This window comes from Aethalodelphis obliquidens, unplaced genomic scaffold (genome assembly GCF_003676395.1).
Source record: "Aethalodelphis obliquidens isolate GAN/ISIS:26980383/991018 unplaced genomic scaffold, ASM367639v1 scaffold42, whole genome shotgun sequence".
NCBI lineage: Eukaryota > Metazoa > Chordata > Mammalia > Artiodactyla > Delphinidae > Aethalodelphis > Aethalodelphis obliquidens.
Genome location: NW_020837986.1, coordinates 2876047 through 2895101, shown reverse-complemented (window position 1 = coordinate 2895101; position 19055 = coordinate 2876047). Strand labels below are relative to the sequence as shown.

The window sequence follows — 19055 nt, the reverse complement described above, 5'->3', positions numbered from 1 at the left end:
TGCCCTCCTCACCCCTCCCCAACCTCCTTCACCGCAGCCAGAGAGAGGCTTCTCTGGATCCCCGGTCTGCCTCTGACAACCTCCCCATGGCCTGTGGCTTTCCTTTCAGCGCTCGTCACCGTTGTGACTACATACTGATTTCGTTGTGGAATTGATCAATGTCTGTCTCCCCCATGAGACTGTCAGCTCCGTGGGGCAGGGACCCCACCTATATTAGTCACTGTGAATCTCCAGTGTCCAGTACAGGACTGAGCACATAGCAGATACTTAATCAATACAGACGTTTCTGCTGTGATATGAGAGATACAGTCCTGAAATGGCTGCAAAATCCTAAATATAGCAGAGCTTATAGGAAAAATAGGGCTAGGGCAAACCTCTCAAGACCTCTGCAACTTTGTAGCCAGAGAACTGTAACTAGCCTAATGCCTATTCCTGCACAATGAAAAAACTCCCAGTAAGAACTGGGAAGGTAGCTTGATGGAAGGGGGTGTCACACCGCTGGGTTACAGAGATGACGGCAAAAGGCACGAAGACTGGGGAGAAGCATGCGGAAAGCGCTTTCATGCCAAGACACGTGGCCAGACAGGATGAGAGTAAGAAGGTGGGGTGAATAGGCAAGGGGAATAGCGCCGATTCCTCCACTGCTCGCTGAGTTCACCTGGATTTGCGTCCCCTGCATTCACAGGCTGTTCCTTGGTGGCGCAAAATATTAATGCACTGGAAGGATCAGCTGTGCCTGAACGGGGCGTCCGTGTGGTGCATCTCTCACCCGTTCGTAGGGATGGATTAGTTTGTGTCCCAGGAGCTCAGGTCGCAGGGGACACGTTGCATTTGTTGAGCGGGTGAGTGCATTCATAGCACATCACACTGTACTCACATGGCTGTGGCTCACTTGTCCGTCCTGCTGGAGTTGGTGGCCCTTCCTGAATGACAGGGCCTGGGCCTACCTTCTTTGTCTCCCAGGGCCTGTGGCTCATAGGCAGTCCCGTGTGGGCCTTGAGGCCCAGTTTCTGCCCTCAAGCAACCGAGAACATGTGGCACGTGGGAGTAACCCCCAAAAACGCGTGCTGGAGAGACCTCTGAGCAGCCCAGTAAGAGACATTTCACTGTCCAGGAAAAAGAAATGGGCTCTGTGTTAGTCAGGGTTCTCCGGGGAAACACAACCAATAGCATATCGATAGATATATAGAAGTCCCACAATCGGCCATCTACTGGCTGAAGAACCAGGGAAGCTGGTGATATAATTCGGTCCAAGTCCAAAGGCCTGGGAACCAGGAGCTCCGATGACTGAGGGCAGAGAAGATGGAAGTCCCAGCTTAAGAAGAGAGAAAATTCGCCCTTTCTCTGCCTTTTTGTTCTATTCGGGTCCTCAGCTGATGCCCACTTGCATTGGGGAGGGCCATCTTCTTTACTCAGTGGACAGATTTCAAATGCTAATCACTTCCGGAAACACCCTCACAGACATGCCCAGAAGTAACATTTTACCAGCTATCTGGACATTCCTTAGCCCAGTCAAGTTGACACATGAAATTAATCATTGCAGGCTCTGAACCTGGGCAAGAGGGGTGGATTGGGGAGATCACGAGGAGGTGGCCTTGCCTGATCTGGAGGCAGAATAGGTGTGGGAGGAAAAGGAAGAAGGGGTCTAGGCGGATAATTCATTCAACAGACGTTCTTCTATGTGTCACGCGTTGTTCCGGGTGCAATACGATGGTGAACAAAACACAGATCTTTGCCCGTGTGGAAATTACATCCTGGCAGGGAGGGCAAGATGAGAGACAATAAAGACGTCACACAGTGTGTTTACAGGTGATCAGTGCTTTGGAAGGAAGAAAAAGAACAATGGCCTGAAGGGGCTTGGGAAGGCAGGAGCGGTGGGGGTCGTGGGCAGGTTGCAGTATTAGGTGGGAGGGTCAGGGAAGACCTCATAGGTAAGGGGAGGTTTGAACAAAGACTGGCAGGAGATGAGGGAATAAGTCGGGTAGGTGTCCCCGCTGGTGGGGAGGAACATCCCGTTCAAAGGCAACAGCTAACTTGCAGGGCGTCCCGCCCTTGGCACTATTGACATTTGGGGCTGGGTAATTCACCATGGTGGGGGTCTGTCCCGTGCCTAATGGGATGTTTAGCGGCATCCCTGGCCTACTGCCCACTAGATGCCAGTGGCATCTCTCAGTTGTAACTGAAAATGTCTCCAAATATTGCCTGTTGTCCACTAGGGGGCATCACACAGAGCTAGAGGAGGGCCATCAGCTTGGGTGTGTGAGGGGTGGCCGGAGGTGTGGGTGCTGGAGTGGAGTGAATGGGGAGAAAGCAAAATGGGGAGAAGACCAGAGAGGTCTGGGTGGTAGTGGCGGTGGCAGTGGGATGTTCTAGGGGCGTATGATTTGGTAAAGACTCAGGCCTTTACTTAGAGTGAAGTCGGGGTCTAGTGCAGGCTCCAAGCAGAGAAGTGAGAGCTCTCATCCCAGGGATGGGAAACCTAAGGACCACCACGCCGCCATCCCAACCCGGCAGAAATTTCACAACCCCATCAGGGCAACCCCAGACCCAGTGTCTCAGCAACCTGTGTTTGCAAACCTTTCTTCAAAGACAAAACCAGCCCCAAAGAGGACAAATTGCTTTCCATTTACATCCTTCCCTGCTGGTGCCTTCATATTCATACAGGATGATCAGTGTAACCTGTAATGGGGCTGTTGCTCTCAAGGATAAAGCAGTCTGACGCTTAACTCAATAATTAAAACTGTGATGGTGCTCAGCCTGCAGGGATAATGTACTATTATTATAGTCATTTGTTTCAATTAAATGCTTACTGATTTTACAATAGCAGCTGGGCACCTGGGCACTATAGCTATTACTCTGAACAAGACATCTCAGATTTCAGGAGAAATGTGTCAGTGTGCAAGGGATCTCCCACCAAGCATGAAAGTTTATTAGAAATACTTACTTATGAGGCTTCGGGGCGAGAGGCAGGCACTGGGGAAGGCTTCCTAATGGCTTTCTATCTCTTTTGTGCTGGAGTTTTTTTCCTAAAAGAAAATAGTTTTCCGATATTTGACTCTTAAAGCCTGAGGAAACTTCAGAGAGTGGTGTATCCCTGGGAGGGTTGGCATAGGGAGAGCTTTGGTTGTGACTTCCCCTGATCTCGGGTGGCCTCAGCCTGCACTGGCTTTTGAAGCAGGGTTTTGGTTGCCGGCCAGAGATTGAAGTCAGGCCGTGGCAGTGAGAGCACTGAATCCTAGCCACACCAGTATCTAGTGACAAGGCCCTGGCCCTTTGGCTTTGCAGAAATGAATTCCCACAAAGGCACGGCAAGTAGTGAAACAAGTAAAGTGTTGATTAGGAGGAAAAAGAGTACGTGTGGATAGACATATGGGCGGGCTCAGAGAGAGAGTCGTGCCCTTGTGGTAGTTTGAATCACTTCTGTGGGGCATTTCTCCCAGGTGTCCTTTGGCCAGTCATCTTGCTTTGCCTGGTTCTGAGTCCGTATTTGGTATATCTCAGGAACCTCCCATGTGTGCTTGTGCATCTCTTAGCCAAGATAGATTCCAGTAAAGAGGCCTATGGGTAGTTTGACGTCACTCCCCTTTTGACCTCCAAGGAGCTTTATAGTTGGGAAGGTCTCCTTGACTTCAAGAATGAGAAATATGTAGTCTTTTATCTTTTATCAAAGATAAGAGGGGCCAGCCTCTCCTCCCTCCTGCTGTTTTGGAATATCTGTCCACAGGGGACCGAACTTCAGCTGCTCAGCCTGGGCCCATCTATCTCCTGCCTCACCCACATCATTGATTCCGGGGTGCGGTAGACTAAAGAATGCCCCTCAAGATGGCCGTGTCCTAATCTTTGGAGCCTTTGAGTATGTTACCTTATACAGCAAAAGGGATTTTGCAGATGTGATTAAGTTAAAATCTTGAAATGGGGAGATTATTCTGGATTATTTGAATGGACCCCATGATGTAAGCATGAGTCCTTATAAGAGCCGGGCAGGAGGGTCCAACACCTGGAGTATTGGGAAAATGGGAAAATGGAAGTAGAGACAGAAAAGGCCGTGTGATGCGGGGCCACGAGCCAAGGAGTAAGGACCACATCCATCCTAAAAAAAAAGCAGGGAGACAAATTCTCCCCTGGAGCCTCCAGAGGGAACCAGCCCTGCCCATACCTTGACGTTAGCACAGTGAGATGGATTCTGGCCTCCAGAACGGTAAGGTAATGAGTTCATGTTCTTTTAAGCCATCAGGTCTGTGGTAATTTGTTACAGCAGCAATGGGAAACTGCTATGCAGGGTGTCTGCTGCTTCTGAGTCCTGGGACAACTTTCCCCCAGGAAAGCAGTTCTGCTGCAAATCACAGGACTCCCTGGAGGCTGGCGGCACACAGCCCTGGCTTCTGACACGCCTCTGCCTCAAACCTTAGCACCTGCAGGCATGGTCCTCCACCTCGGCCCTCCACGTCCTAGCCTCTGCTACCCCTTTATCCTCATCTCCTGCTCTTCCCGAGATCTGTAGTCAGCAAACTGGAGACCCAGGAGAGCTGGTGGTGCAGCTCCAGGCCAGGAGGAGGCCGACGTCCCAGCAGTCAGGAGGCGAGGTTCTCTCTTACTCGGCCTTTTTGTTCTATTCGCGTCTTCAGTTGATTAGATGATACCCATCCACATCGGGGAAGGCAAGCTGCTTTACTCAGTCTACCAGCTCATATATTAACCTCACCCAGGAACACCCTGACAGACACATCCAGGATAATGTTTGGCCAAATGTCTGGGCACCCTGTAGCCCAGTCAAGTGGACACAGGAAATGAACCATCAGACTGCTGCATGCCTCTGCGCCCTCGCACATGCTGTTCCTGCTTCTGGGAACGCCCTCCACCCCCTCCTTGTCTTCTGCAGACTTCCCTTCCGAGAGCCAGCTCAGAGTCTTTTCTGTGGAAAGCCTTTCTAACTCTCCAGCCGTTGGAGGGGCCCTTCTCTAGCCCCCTCCCCAGATCCCACTGCACGCCTGTGCTCTTGCACTGTTTCAAATTGGGTGGGACTTCCCTGGTGGCGCAGTGCTTAAGAATCCGCCTGCCAATGCAGGGAACATGGGTTCGAGCCCTGGTCTGGGAAGATCCCACATGCCGTGGAGCAACTAAGCCCGTGCGCCACAACTACTGAGCCTGCGCTCTAGAGCCCGTGAGCCACAACTGCTGAGCCTGCATCCACAACTACCGAAGCCTGAGCACCTAGAGCCCGTGCTCTGCAGCAAGAGAAGCCACCGCAGTGAGAAGCCCGCACACTGCAACGAAGAGTAGCCCCCACTCGCCGCAACTAGAGAAAGCCCGCGCGCAACAATGAAGACCCAACACAGCCAAAAGTAAATAAATAAATAAATTTATAAAAACAAAAAACTGGGTGGCTGCATCTCTGCCTCCACCATCAGACGGTGCACCCCAGATGGGGTGTTTTTAGTCTGCTCTTTCGTCCTGCTTCTTCCCAGGATCTCAGACATAGAAGCCCTCAGAGAATGTTTGTTGAATGAATAACAGGAGGAGGACTCGAGAAGTAAAAGGACCACAGAGGTAGTTCTCATGAGGGCAGCTGGAGGCAGAGGCCCAGTTGAGGACATGAGAAAGAGGCTCAAGACAAGCCATGGTTATACTCCAATAAAGATGTTAAAAAAAAAAAAAAAAAGACAAGCCATGGAAGCTCAGAGTCAGAGGACAATGGCCAACTACCAGGCCTCTGCCGCCAGTCCAGGTCTTTCTGATTTGAAAGAGAGGCTGTGATGTGACTCAGACAGAGCAAGAGCCCAGCTGGTGGCCAGGGCAGGGTTGTGCCCAAGGACAGCACACCGAGCAGCTGTTTCCTAGGGCAGGGCTGGGCAGGAGGGTGGGGTAGTGCCTGAGGACCCAGGCCTGGGAACCAGTCAGCCCTTGGTTGGAATCCCAGCTCCACCACTTACAACTTCTGACCTTGGGCACTTTTCTGAGCCTCAGCTTCCTCATCGGTAACATGCTACTGATAAACACACCTTCCTCCCACGCACAACTGGGTGAGAATTACATGTAGTCAGAAGGTCAGTGCCTGGCAGATGTTAACTGACAAATACAGGGTAGTTTTTCTAGCACCATTTCTATTTACTTAACAACATTCAAGGGGTTGGCAATCCATGGCTATCGATTGGCCAAACATGGCCCTCTGCTTGTTTTTATAAATAAAGTTTTATTGGAACATGGCCACCCCATTCATTTACATATTGTCTACTGCTGCTTTTTGTGCTATAATGGCAGAATTTAGTACTTACAACAGAGACCATCTGGTCTGCAAAGCCTACAATATTTAATACCTGGCCTTTTACAGAAGTTTCCCAACTCCTGATCTAACAAATATCTTTGAAGCACCACCCCTTTGCCAGGCCTTGTGCTATTATTTTTATTGTCATCAGAGCCTCCCTCTTGGCTTCTCTCATATTTCTTTCATAATCCAGAAACTTCCATTGTTTTTGACCTCTTAGCCCATTTGAGATCCAGTTCAAGGTTATACCCTGAGCAAGTCCATGAGGGCATGAAGGAAAGGAAACCTCTCCTGTTGAACACCTACTGTGTGCCAGGTTCTCTACAACATTTTTTCATTTGATCCTTACAGCTGTCCTGTGAGAGCAGGTTCATTACCCTCCACCTATATTAGAGCCGTTAAGGTCCGTGGGTGCAGTAAAAAGATCTCAGTCTTGGAAGACAGCCAGAATTCTGACTTTCCCACTACCTAGCTGTGTGACCTTGGGGAAGTCAATTACCCTCTCTGAGTTTCAGTGTCTTTATTATAAAATGGGGATGATAAGAGTGTTTATGTCAAAGGTTTGTTCATGAAGCTCCTGGGACATAGTGCGTACTCACTAAACATGATAGTAAGTATATGGTATCACTATGACTATGGTTACCATTCCTCTATAAAACAGGAATATTAGTATCTGTTAGAAAGAGCTGCTCCGAGGCTATGGAAGGGATTGTAAAATGCTGGTCAGTGGCTTGTTAATTTTCCTTTGTGGTTTGATTGTGCTCGAAAATTAAGGAGAAGTTTCTAGACCCTCTGGAACTGAGGCAGAGGCTTCAATGAGAGAATTGAGCAGAGCCGCTGTTGCCTCCAGAAAAAAAAGTTCCAATTCCCTGGGCAGAGCGTGAGGCTGTGTTGAATGACACCTTGTCCCTGCCTCAGAGGAAGCAGGGCGGGTGTGCGTTCTGTGAATCAGCAGAAAGTGGGAAGGAGACGGGTGTGATTTCTTGTTCTCTCCTTGCAGCGTGGGGCTGCTCTCAGCACCTGGCGTACTCTCCATAGAGAATGCAAATGATGCTCTGCAGAAAAACACCTTTGTGTGCAGCCCTGAGAATCTATTAAGCCAGGCGAACCTAATTATGTTCACAGCGACACCCTTACTATTTCCTCTGTTTCATCCTTCCTGGAGAGGCTCCTGGAGGTGACCATATGTTTCCATGAGAGAAGTAGGAGGCTTGGTTCATTTGGTTACCAGACATCTCATAAGTGCCAGCTGCGGGCTGGGCCACCTGCCTGGGGCTGGGGAAGCACATAATATATCTCTGCACATAAGCAGATGCTCCGTACCCACCAGGGTGAGCCCAGGGGAAGGCCCAGGTAAAGGGCATGGCCGAAAGAGGGAGGAGAGGTCAGGGAAGGCTTCTTTGAGGAGGTGGCATTTCAGGTAAGCTTGAAGATGATGAAAGGACCAGTGAGCCACAGGGGAAACTATCCATTCCAGCTCGAAGCCCACATGTCCTGGGAAGCTCTGGGAAGGATCTGGAGAGGTCGGCAGGAAAGAGAAGGTGCAGATCTTTGTGGGCTCCTACAAGGCCAGGACTGGGCTAGTGGGTCATGGGGGAGCTATTAAAAGCTTCTGAGGAGGGAGGAGACATATTATGTTCCTGAAGGGTCACTGTGGTGGCCAGCAGAGCACCTGGGCTTGAGGAAGCCATGCTGGGGGCCGAGAGGAGGGCTGGTGTCTTAAATTGGGATCCCCCTTAAAGCAGACTCTGACACAAAGGTTTTGGGGCAAGTAGTTTGTTGAGGGGTGATCCCAGGATGTTCTGGGAAGGAAGAAGGGAAGAGGGACAGGAAGGGAAGAAAGCCAGTAAAGGGCAGGGTGATGAGCTGTGACCACCTGGACCAACTGGAATCCTGTTGTGGACCCTCCAAGAGGCGTATGGAATGAGACTCAGAATCGTCCTCTCGAGGGGAGGGGAAGCCGGGGTTTTATCCACAAACTGCAGCCCCTCAGAGATTGAGGGTCACTTCTAGGGCTCAGCACTTCCAGCCTCCTTGGACAGAGAATGCTGTCAGGCAGGGAGACGCAGGAAACCAGCAACAGGGGCGATAACCTTGGACTGGTGGTGTCGGGGGGACCCCCAAAGTAGGCCAGGGGCAAGCGGGCTGACCCCTCCCAGCACCTGCTATAGCTCATTCGGAGAAAAGGCAATGGTTACCAAAAGTGTTGGGCAGAGCAGGGTGGACTGTGATTGGGGAAGGGGCCCTGTGAACTGGTAGAGAATTCTGGAATGTGTGGAGGGATTGACGTCTGACCACTTCTGTGTACTGCTCCGGCGAGCTCACCTTTTTTCTTTCAAAGCCTGAAATTGGCTTTCAACAAAACACTTTCTTAGGTGGGATATGGGAATTTGGAATCATCTCTGGGGGGTGCCCCCTATTTGCAGGCATCCATGCAGAAGCCACGACTCACCCAGGGGGCATGGAAGAAAGGAGGGAAAGTCGGATGGAGCTGGAGGAATGCCAGTGTTGAAGGAGTGGGCTGGAGAAGACCAAGAAGGAGTGACTAGTGAGGTAGCTGGACAGCCAGGAGTCAAGCCCTGGAGGGAAGAGGGCTGTCGGGCAAGGCAGCAATCTTGGAGTCAAGGACTAAGGGGTGTCTTGGGGAAGGCATCATAGCTTAGTGAGGAAGTATGACGGTCTGTAGAAATCCAGCTCCACCGGCAGTAGCTGTGCGATCATGGACAAGTCTCTGAACCTCTCTGAGCCTTGGCTTCCTCAGCTGAGAATGACTATATTACCCACCTGGTATGGTAGCTGTGGTGATTAAATGGGCCATATATGGAAAAGCTTAGCAGTGCTTCTGGCACGTATTAAATGCTTAATGAAACTTTCCCCTCTTCTTCCTACTGATGAAGATGGTGGTGAGGATGATGAAGATGATTAAGTGGTATACGTAGTAAGGAGGGTACACGCCAAATGAGTTGCCGGTGGGAGGGGAGGTCCTAGTGACAGTGAGAATAGATAGTTCTCTGTAGAAATTGGCTGTGCAGGGGAGAAAGTTGGGACAGCAGTTTTTAGGAGACTTGGAACTAAGGGAGCTTTTCACGTAAAGACGGGAGAGAAGTGAACATGATTTGATGCTTATGGGGTGCAGCCCACGGAGAGGGGAGACCCATTGACCTGATGGAGAGAGACTTAGGTGAGGCTCCTGGAAGCAGAGCCTGAGACGAGGATTCTTGTGAATGCTGTTTATCGAAGGAGAAGGAATCAGAGTCCACAGAGGAAGGAGTTGAGCAAGGATGTGACCTCAGCCAGAGACTTGGGGAGCCCCAGGGCACGCCTGCACGACAGAGGAAGGGGCTGTAATAGGGGTTTTATGATTTTACTGCATTTCTATATGGCCTTAAACACTTTATAGTAATGTTTTATGTTTTGAACATGTACATAAAGGTATTCTACTGTATGTATCCTTCTGAAACTCTTTACTCATTATTGTTTTGAGTTCATCCTCATTGGTAGGTGTGGCTCCAGGCCATTCACTTCAACTCTGTACAGAATTCCATTCTGTGAATAGATCACAGATTACCACCATTTCCCAACTGGCAAACATTTAGATTATTCCCAGTTTTTCTGGAGTTAAAAAAAAAGTGCTGTAATGATCATTGTTGTAGTATATAATTTTTGAAAGGTAATATGACTTTCATATAAATATATAAAATGAAAACATGTCAATTTATTTAATTCATTCACTAATGAGGAAGCCAGTAAGATATTATAATCAGCTCAAAGAACAATCTGATGAATAGGTACATATACAGGCAATCAAGAATGCTGAAATAGGGCTTCCCTGGTGGCGCAGTGGTTGAGAGTCTGCCTGCCGATGCAGGGGACATGGGTTCGTGTCCCGGTCCGGGAAGATCCCACATGCCGCGGAGCGGCTGGGCCCGTGAGCCATGGCCGCTGAGCCTGCGTGTCCGGAGCACGGGAGAGGCCACAAAGTGAAAGGCCCGCGTAACACACACACACACACACACACAAAAAAAAAAAGAATGCTGAAATAAATTTTCTTATAAATGCAAAACTGGTTGATATCTATAGAGCAAGAATACAATGTTTGGGTTCTTCTTTTCTACAGGATGCGATCAGCTTGTACCTCTACCAGAAAACATTTTTTGCATTTTTATGGATAAGAATCATTTGCATTCCACCTCACAGCCATTAGGATGGTTACTATCCAAAAAAAAAAAGAGAGAGAGAGAAAACAAGAGTTGGCAAGGATGTGGAGAAATTGTGCACTGTTGGTGTGAATATAAAATGGTGTAGACCCTATGGATAACAATATGGCAGCTCCTCAAAAATTAAAAATAGAATTACTATATGATCCAGCAATTCTATTTCTGGGTATATATCCAAAAGAGTTGATAGCAGGGTCTTGAAGAGATCTCTGTACATCTGTGTTCATAGCAGCAGCATTCACAATAGCCAAAATATGGAAGCAACCCAAGTGTCCATCAATAGATGAATGGATAAACAAAATGCATTATATGCATACAATGAAATTTTATTCAGCCTTTAAAAGGAAGGAAATTCTGATACATGCTACAACGTGGATGAACATTAAGGACATTATGCTAAGTGAAATAAGCCAGACACAAAAGAAAAAATACCGTATGATTCCACTTCAGGAGGTACCTAAAGCAGTCAGATTCATAGAATAGTCAAATTTCATAGTAGTAAAATAGCGGTTGCCAGGGGCTGCAGGGAGGAAGCAACAGGAAGCTATGGTTTAATAGATACAAAGTCTCACTTGTACAAGACGAAAAGAGCTCTGGAGATGGATGGTAGTGACGGTAGCACAACAATGTGAAACACTTTAAAATGGTTAAGATGGTAAATCCTATCTTATGTGTATTTTACCACAATTTAAAAAAACTTAATGATAAAACAATAAGTTGCACTAATATCATTTTTGTACAGCTTACAAAGTTGTCAGGTAGCCTAGTCAAAGACAAAGGCACACATTTCTATAGAAACAGATAACCCTGAGGTCGACTAGCCAACACCCATTGAAAGAACATTCATTTGCCCATTTCAGTGTCTTTAAAGTTTCCTGCAGTATATATGTCTTCTTGTGCATGTGGGAAAGTTCTTTACAGTAAATATCTTGGTATAGAATTGCTAGGTTATGGGATATGGATTATCAGATTTCTTCCTAATATGTGTATCTTACTAGTTTACACTCCCACCAGCAGTATAAACAGAAACCCAAATGGCCAGGAAACGAATGAAAAAATGTTTGACTTCTCTAGTAAACAGGGCAGTGCAAATTAGAACAACTTTGGGAGCATTTCAGACTTAGCAGATTTGCAAAAATTCAAAATCTGCCATTATCAAGTGTTGGCCATATATTAAATTACTGAGTTCAGGTATACCTGATTGAAGAATTCTAAAACAGGCAGCTGGGAAGGAAAAAAAAAAGAAACAAAAAACAAGCCCTAAACACAGAGCCCCAAGGCCAATTTGCCCTTGAAGAAATAATGTCAGATCCTTCTTTAAGATTCATGGAAAAAGGAGTGTGTACATGTTGGAATAGAAAAGGATGTTTAGAGAATAGATTTTAAAATCTACCTTTTGTTCAAAGTGTTCAAAAATTTTTCCAGCTTTATTGAGGTATTATTGAGATTTAACATACTTAAGTTTAAGGTATACAACGTGATGATTTGATGCATGTATATACTGTGAAATAATTACCATAATAAGTGTGTATGTGGTGGTAACTTTTAAGATCTACTCTTTTAACAACTTTTAATTATATAATATAGTATTGGTGATTATAGTCACCATGCTGTATATTAGATCCCTAGAATTTATTCATCATACAGCTGGAAGTTTGTACCCTTTGACCACCTTCACCCATTTCCCCCAACCCCCTGGCCCTGGCGACCACCACTGTACTCTCAATTTGAGTTCAGCTTTTTTAGAACCCACATATGAGTGAGAATATAAAGTATTTGTCTTTCTCTGTCTCACTCATCTCACTTAGCCTAATGCTCTCAAGGTCCGTCCACACTGCCACAAAAGGCAGTGTTTCCTTCTTTTCTATGGCTGAATAACATTGTAAAATGTACCGTATTTTCTTTATCCCTTCATCTGTTCACGGACATTTACGTTGTTTCCATGTCTTGGCTATTATGAATGTTGCTGCAGTAAACATGGGGTGCAGATATCTCTTCGAAGTAGTGATTTCATTTCTTCTGGATATATACCCAGGGATGAGATTGCTGGATCACATGGTAGTCTAGTTTTAAGTTTTTGAGGAACCTCCATACTGTTTTCCCTAGTGGCTACACCAATTTATATTCCCACTAGCAGTATACAAAGGTTCCCTTTTCTCACACCCTTGCTAACATTTGTAATCTCTTGTGTTTTTGATAATATCCATTCTAACAGATGTGAGGTGATACCTCACTGTGGTTTTTAAAAAAAATTTTTATGGAAGTATAGTAAATAAAACAGTGGAAAAATCAAGAAAGTGATAAAGTAGGATTTAAGATAGAAACATTAATTGAGGCAAACATACTTTTAAAAAAATTAACAAGGAGAAGCCGTGTGAAAATATAGCGTTCTGGGACATATATGCGAATGAATAACCATATCAATATAAAGAAAACCGGTTTAAATTCCATAGCGAAGCTGATAGGAACACAATAGTAGTAGGAGGCTTAAACTCATTTTTCTCGAGATTTCACAGCTAAAGTAGTCAAAACAGTTTATTGAATAGACACATAGAGAAATGTGTATGTTACCGAGTAAACATTATCTCAGAGGCACATGAAAGTTTTACAAAAATTGATCATATCTTAAGCCATAATGAAAACTTCAGTACCACAAAGATAAAATCCTAGATGTTATGTTCCCTGGCCACAGTCACAAAAGGCTACATTAATAAAGACTCTTTTCCAAATAATTTTAGGGTAAAAAGGAAAATCAAATCTTCAGTTGTAGAATATTTTTAAAATATTTCTATGATTCAGCTAGAGTCCTCCTCAGGGGGAAAACATCATGGTTACAGAGCTGGACTTCTCGCCCTCAGCACTGTTGACATTTGGGGTACATCACTCTTGTTGGGGAGCATTCTGTGCTTTATAGGGTGTTGAGCAGAATCCCTGGCCCCTTGACCCACTAGACACCAGTAGCAGCACCCCCCTCACCCAGTTAAAAACCAAAAACATCTTCTACATGGCAAAAGTGTCCCTGTTTGAACGCCTGCCCTAGCTACTTCTATTATTAAAAAAGAAAATGTGAAAATAAGTAAATTGTTTAATTTGAAAAGCTAGATAAAAAGCAACATGATACCCGAAGTTACTCTTAATAGAGAGAAAAGCAAAATTTAATAATGATCAGAAAAGTTGTCAAATAGATTTGTTTAAATATAAGAACTGGTTCTTTGGACAGTTAAAAATATATAAATTTTGAGAAGGAAAATTTTAAAAAGCAACATGCATTCACAGTATTACAATTGAGAATGGGGATTTAAAACCATAGAGTAGGTTAAAAATATGGTAATGTTATCCTAATTTTATGCTACTGGTATTAAAATCTGGATGAAGTATACAATTTACTAAATATATGTGTGTGTGTATATATATATATATATCTATAAAACCAAACTAACTCAAGAGAATGTGGAAACTAAAATAGACCTATTAGCCATAGCAAATATTGTGAAAATCAATCTTTCAAAAAGCCCTGGGCCTCAGATGTTTTTATGTCTAAACTCTTTCAGTTCTCTAAGGAAAATAATCATTTCTTTGTTATTTATACTCTTCCAGGACATAATGAAAAAGGGAAACAACTCAGTTCTTTTTCTAAAGCTGATCATCACACAAAAAAACCAACATTTGACAAAGATAACCCGAAAGAATGGAAACTGACACGTAAAAAAGAAAGTTCCTCAGAAATGAAGAAACGCCAAACAAATTCAAACAAATATATATACAGGCAAGGATAGCAGTGTTCATATCAGACTCCACTGAATTCAAGGCAAAAATTAGACACTTTATAATAATACTAAAGTTTAATCCGTTATGAAGATATAATTGCCAGTTTTCTTTTTGCAATAAAAACCAACATCAAATTCCCAAAACAAAAACTTTAAGCATTAAAGGGAGATTTTGATGGAAGCAGAAAGTTGTAGGCAACTTTGACAAACCAAAGGAATCGAAATAATATAATCACCACTGATAAGACAGAGAAATGTCACACTATTATATTACTCTGCAAACACAGCTCCCCTTTGCCCTTAAATACTGTGAAATATATACAAAATTTAAACATATGTGGGTCTTAAAGGAAACCTGAATAAATTTTCAAAAATGCAAATAGTACAGATCATATTCTTAGATCACGTTTGTTACTAGAAATTAGGAGCAAAAGGAAAAGAAACAACAAAAAGTTTTGACCTCTTAGAAATTTCAGAACTCGGACTACCCTGGCGGCACAGAAATTTCAGAACTTGGACTTCCCTGGTGGCACAGGGAAGTGGTTAACAGTGGTTAAGAATCCGCTTGCCAGTGCAGGGGGACATATGTTCAAGCCCTGGTCTGGGAGGATCCTATATGCCGCAGAGCAACTAAGCCCATGAGCCACAATTACTGAGCCCGTGTGCTGCAACTGCTGAAGGCCACGCGCCTAGAGCCCGTGCTCCGCAACAAGAGAAGCTGCCGCAATGAGAAGCCCGCGCACCGCAATGAAGAGTAGACCCCGTTCGCTGCAACTAGATAAAGCCTATGCGCAGCAACGAAGAAACAACGCAGCCAAAAATTTTTTTAAATTATATTAAATTAAAAAAAAAAGAAATTTCAGAACTCTTCTTAAACATCGATTGGATGAGAGGAAATTAAAACTGAAATTTAAAAATAAATACATCAAAAAGAACAATAATGAAAATCTCACGTGATGAAGTCTGAGAAATGTTAAGGTCATGTTCAGAGGAAAATTCATAGCATGAAACCTACTTCTAAACATTGAGAATGAAAATACTGAATTGAAAATGCGACCCAAAATTGAGGGGGAAGCAACACTAATAAATATGTAAAAATCAGAGGAAGAGATTAATAAAGATAAAATTAGATATTAAAGAATTAGAAAACGGAGGAGTAGACCTGATAAACAAATTTGAAATTTGATTCTTTTGAGGAGGAAAAAAAAATCCCACAAAATAAAATAGAAAACCGATGAGGCTCCCTAACGAAGAACAAGTAAAGGAAAACACAGATACTGGATATTAAAAGTTAGAATTTAGGGCTTCCCTGGTGGCGCAGTGGTTGAGAGTCCGCCTGCCGATGCAGGGGACACGGGTGCATGCCCGGTCCGGGAAGATCCCACATGCCGCGGAGCGGCTGGGCCTGTGAGCCATGGCCGCTGAGCCTGCGCGTCCGGAGCCTGTGCTCCGCAGCGGGAGAGGCCACAACAGTGAGAGTCCCGCGTACCGCAATAAATAAATAAATAAATAAAATTAGAATTTAACCACAAATTCAGAGGAAATAAAAATAATTGTAAGACTATGCAAATTGGCATGCCTCACTGAACAGTGTGTGTGTGTATGTAATTTTTAGGCAAAAAGTGTACACTACTCTAAATGTGTTTAGTATGAGAAATGCCTGTATATAAAAATTAGTAGCTTGCTTTATATTCTAAAAATAACCAGTTAGAAAATATCATGGTGAATAGATAATAAGAAAACGACTGACCTGTGGGGGAAAAATGTGCAAACTTTATTAAGGGATTTATTTATTCTATGTATTTAACAAACCCTCGTACAAGATAGGGCTTACTATGTGCCAGGCAGATTTAATCCTTAACAACCCTAGAAGGTAAGTTTAATCATTATCCAAATTTTTCAGGTGAAGAAACTGAGGCACAAAGAGGTTAAGTAACTTGGCCAAAGTCACCCAGTGCATAAGCAGCAGAACCAGGATTCAAAATGCATTCGGCTTCCAACGTCTATGCTCTTTGCTATCATGGTGCATAGTGAATAAATGCAAAGATACACCGTGTTCCAGGAAGGAAAACCCAGTATCATAAAATGATCTCTTCACGGCTGGACTGGGCTCTCTAGCAAGGGCTGAGATGCTGACTCTCTGTCCAGGGTGACTGTCAACAGAATGGCCCCCCCCCAGAGGTGCATCTAATTGTGCAGGGGTCGGAATAGAATGGACCCTCACCTGTGGGCGATCCATGGGGAAGCCACAGCTCAGAGGGGACCCCCTCCTCTGAGTCTGGTACATACACATGCAGATGTGCTGGTCCCTTCGAACTCAACATGCAATCTCCTCTTCTCTCAGATCCAGGAGATGGTCCACTCCGAGGTTGCTGCCTATGACTCGGGCCGACCAGGGCCCCTGCTGGGCCGCCCGGCGATGCTGGCCAGCCACATGAGCGCCCTCAGCCAGTCCCAGCTCATTTCTCAGATGGGCGTCCGGAGTGGCATCGCCCACAGCTCCCCGTCACCCCCAGGGAGCAAGTCGGCGACCCCGTCTCCCTCCAGTTCAACTCAGGAGGAGGAGTCGGAAACGCATTTCAAGGTACGTAGGGATGGAGATGCAAAGGCTTAAGATGCCCTCCTGTCGGCAAGGGCACAGGCCCTGCATGAAATGGTCATCACCTACTTCTAGAAAAGACTAGAAGAGTATAACTCTACCCTTTGCTGGAAAAAAAAAAAAAGGAGGAAAATTCTGGATAAACGTGATGTCGTCTTATTCCTGAATAGCCAATGGGTCATTTCAGTGGCATTGATGGCATTGGCAAGATCCTCAGGGCCATGTCTTATGACCACTTTGGCCTTTTTGGCCCACTTTGGAGGACCACAAAGATGGGTGGTCCAGCAGTGCTCTGGGCAGCACTGCAGGATGGAACACTAAAAATGACTCCCCCCCTTGGAGGCGTGGCCCACCCTGTATCCCTGGAACCAGGGGCGGTGTTGCCTCTTCAAGAACCCGTCAGGGATGAGAACTCACCATGTGTCCAGGCTCCCATCCTTTCTTTGCACTGACTCTAGATCTCCCTCCCTGTCGAAGAGCATCTTGTTTTTACGAAAACAGAGGCCCCAAAAGGCCAGGGGTGGGTGTGCTTGCCCGGAATCTCCCAATGAGTCGCCGGCAGAATCCAGGCTTGATTCCACAACACCTCCCTCCCCTTCTTCTTCATAAGGGCCTCTCACCCCTTTCCACGTGGCGGCCCTGCAGAGGCCTTGGGCAGTAACCGTGGCACCCATGCCATCCTGCAGGTACCCTGACCTCCAGGCTGGGGTGGGCACCTCTGGATCCTGGTCCAGCTACATCCTCAGGATAACTTGGTCTCTACTATAGTCCAGGCGGGGGCGGTTTTAATTTTATTTTCTTTTTATTTAACAAACCCTTCTAAAACACTTTCACGGGCCAGACACTATTCTAAGGACACGACAGGAATTAATCCACGTAATCTTCATCGCAACCCTATGTGGTAGGTGCCTTTATCATCTTCGATTGGCAGATGGGGAAACTGAGGCACAGAGAGGCTAAGTAACGTATCAAGTGTCATAGAACCAGGATTTAAACCAAGGTGGTTGCAATCTGGCTCCAGCATCTGTGCTCTTAACTGCCTGCAGTGCCTCATCTGCTCAGCTCTCCATCAATTACAAGGTGCATCCGTCCGCATCTCCTGTCCTGTCAGAGCCTTGCCACGGTGCTGACAGAACTAAGGCTTGGGGAGGTGAGTGGCTGCAGAGAAACACTCAGGAACAGAACCAATGTGGCTACAGACTGCCCCTCCCCATCCCTCAGATGTGCAGGCCTGAGTCTTATCCACTGGCCCACAGTTTCCTTATCAGTTCATGGTGTCACTTTCATTTCCTTGGTGCATAGAGCCATGGTCTCCACGGCAGGATCCAGGGCCTTTGAGCAACATCCCTGGTCCCTGGGTGGCCCGGGAGTCCTAGTCTGTGGGGGGGTATTCCCACCCGCTCCGCATCCTGGAAGCCCTAAGTGAGGTGCTCGCAGTATGGTGGTCCTGGCGTCTGACAGCATCAGAGGCCAGGTGTCCAGGGTGAGGCCACACCTGGCGGCAGTTCCATTAACCTCACTCCATCCAACAACTTCAAAGGGGGTCAGGGGGACTAAGCCACTGGACCCAAATCACACAGCTGAAATGTGGTGGAAGAGACTGATCTTATGTAATCAAGGATAATCTTTGGGGATTATCTGTGATCACAGGAGGGGAGAGCTGTTAAGAAAAATATATCTATCCAAAACTTGGAAATAGTCCAAAAATGGATAACTGCACGTTCTTTCAATGGCATATTACAGCCTCGTCTAACAGACTCAAAAATTATCTGATTCTCTGGGAGACTGTGCCTTTGTTTTGATTCCTCCTTCATTATTGATTAGGGGGGTTTACACTCTGTAAAGGAAGATGTTAACTTGGGGGAAAAGCAATGAAGATGTGAACGATTTTTGTCTGATTACAAGGCAAATGAATTTTTCCCTGTAGAGACACAAATGACTTCTGTCCAGTACAAAAGACTAGAAGCCCCAGAGGTGATAGCTTTATTGCTCTCCAGGGCATTAACCAGTTTCTTTCTCTTGTATTTCTTTGAATCAACTTTACCATCATGCTGATTCTCATTGATGAGTTAAACGAAAAATGCAGTACTAGACTTAAAAAAAAGAAAAAGAAAGAAAGAAAACAGAAAAACCCAGGGCTCATACCCAGGACATGTGTGCATGCATGTGTGTGTGTGTGTGTGTGTGTGTGTGTGTGTGTGTGTGTGTGT

General features: G+C 45.7%; 1 protein-coding gene across 1 annotated transcript in view; it reads left to right on the top strand.

Annotated features, from left to right (window-relative positions):
- TOX2 (TOX high mobility group box family member 2) overlaps window positions 1–19055 on the top strand; it is a 132563-nt gene that overhangs the window by 108675 nt on the left and 4833 nt on the right. Inside the window, exon 4 of the mRNA XM_027078265.1 lies at window positions 16591–16830. Coding sequence (XP_026934066.1) covers window positions 16591–16830 — 240 coding nt within the window. The remainder of the gene's footprint in view (window positions 1–16590; window positions 16831–19055) is intronic.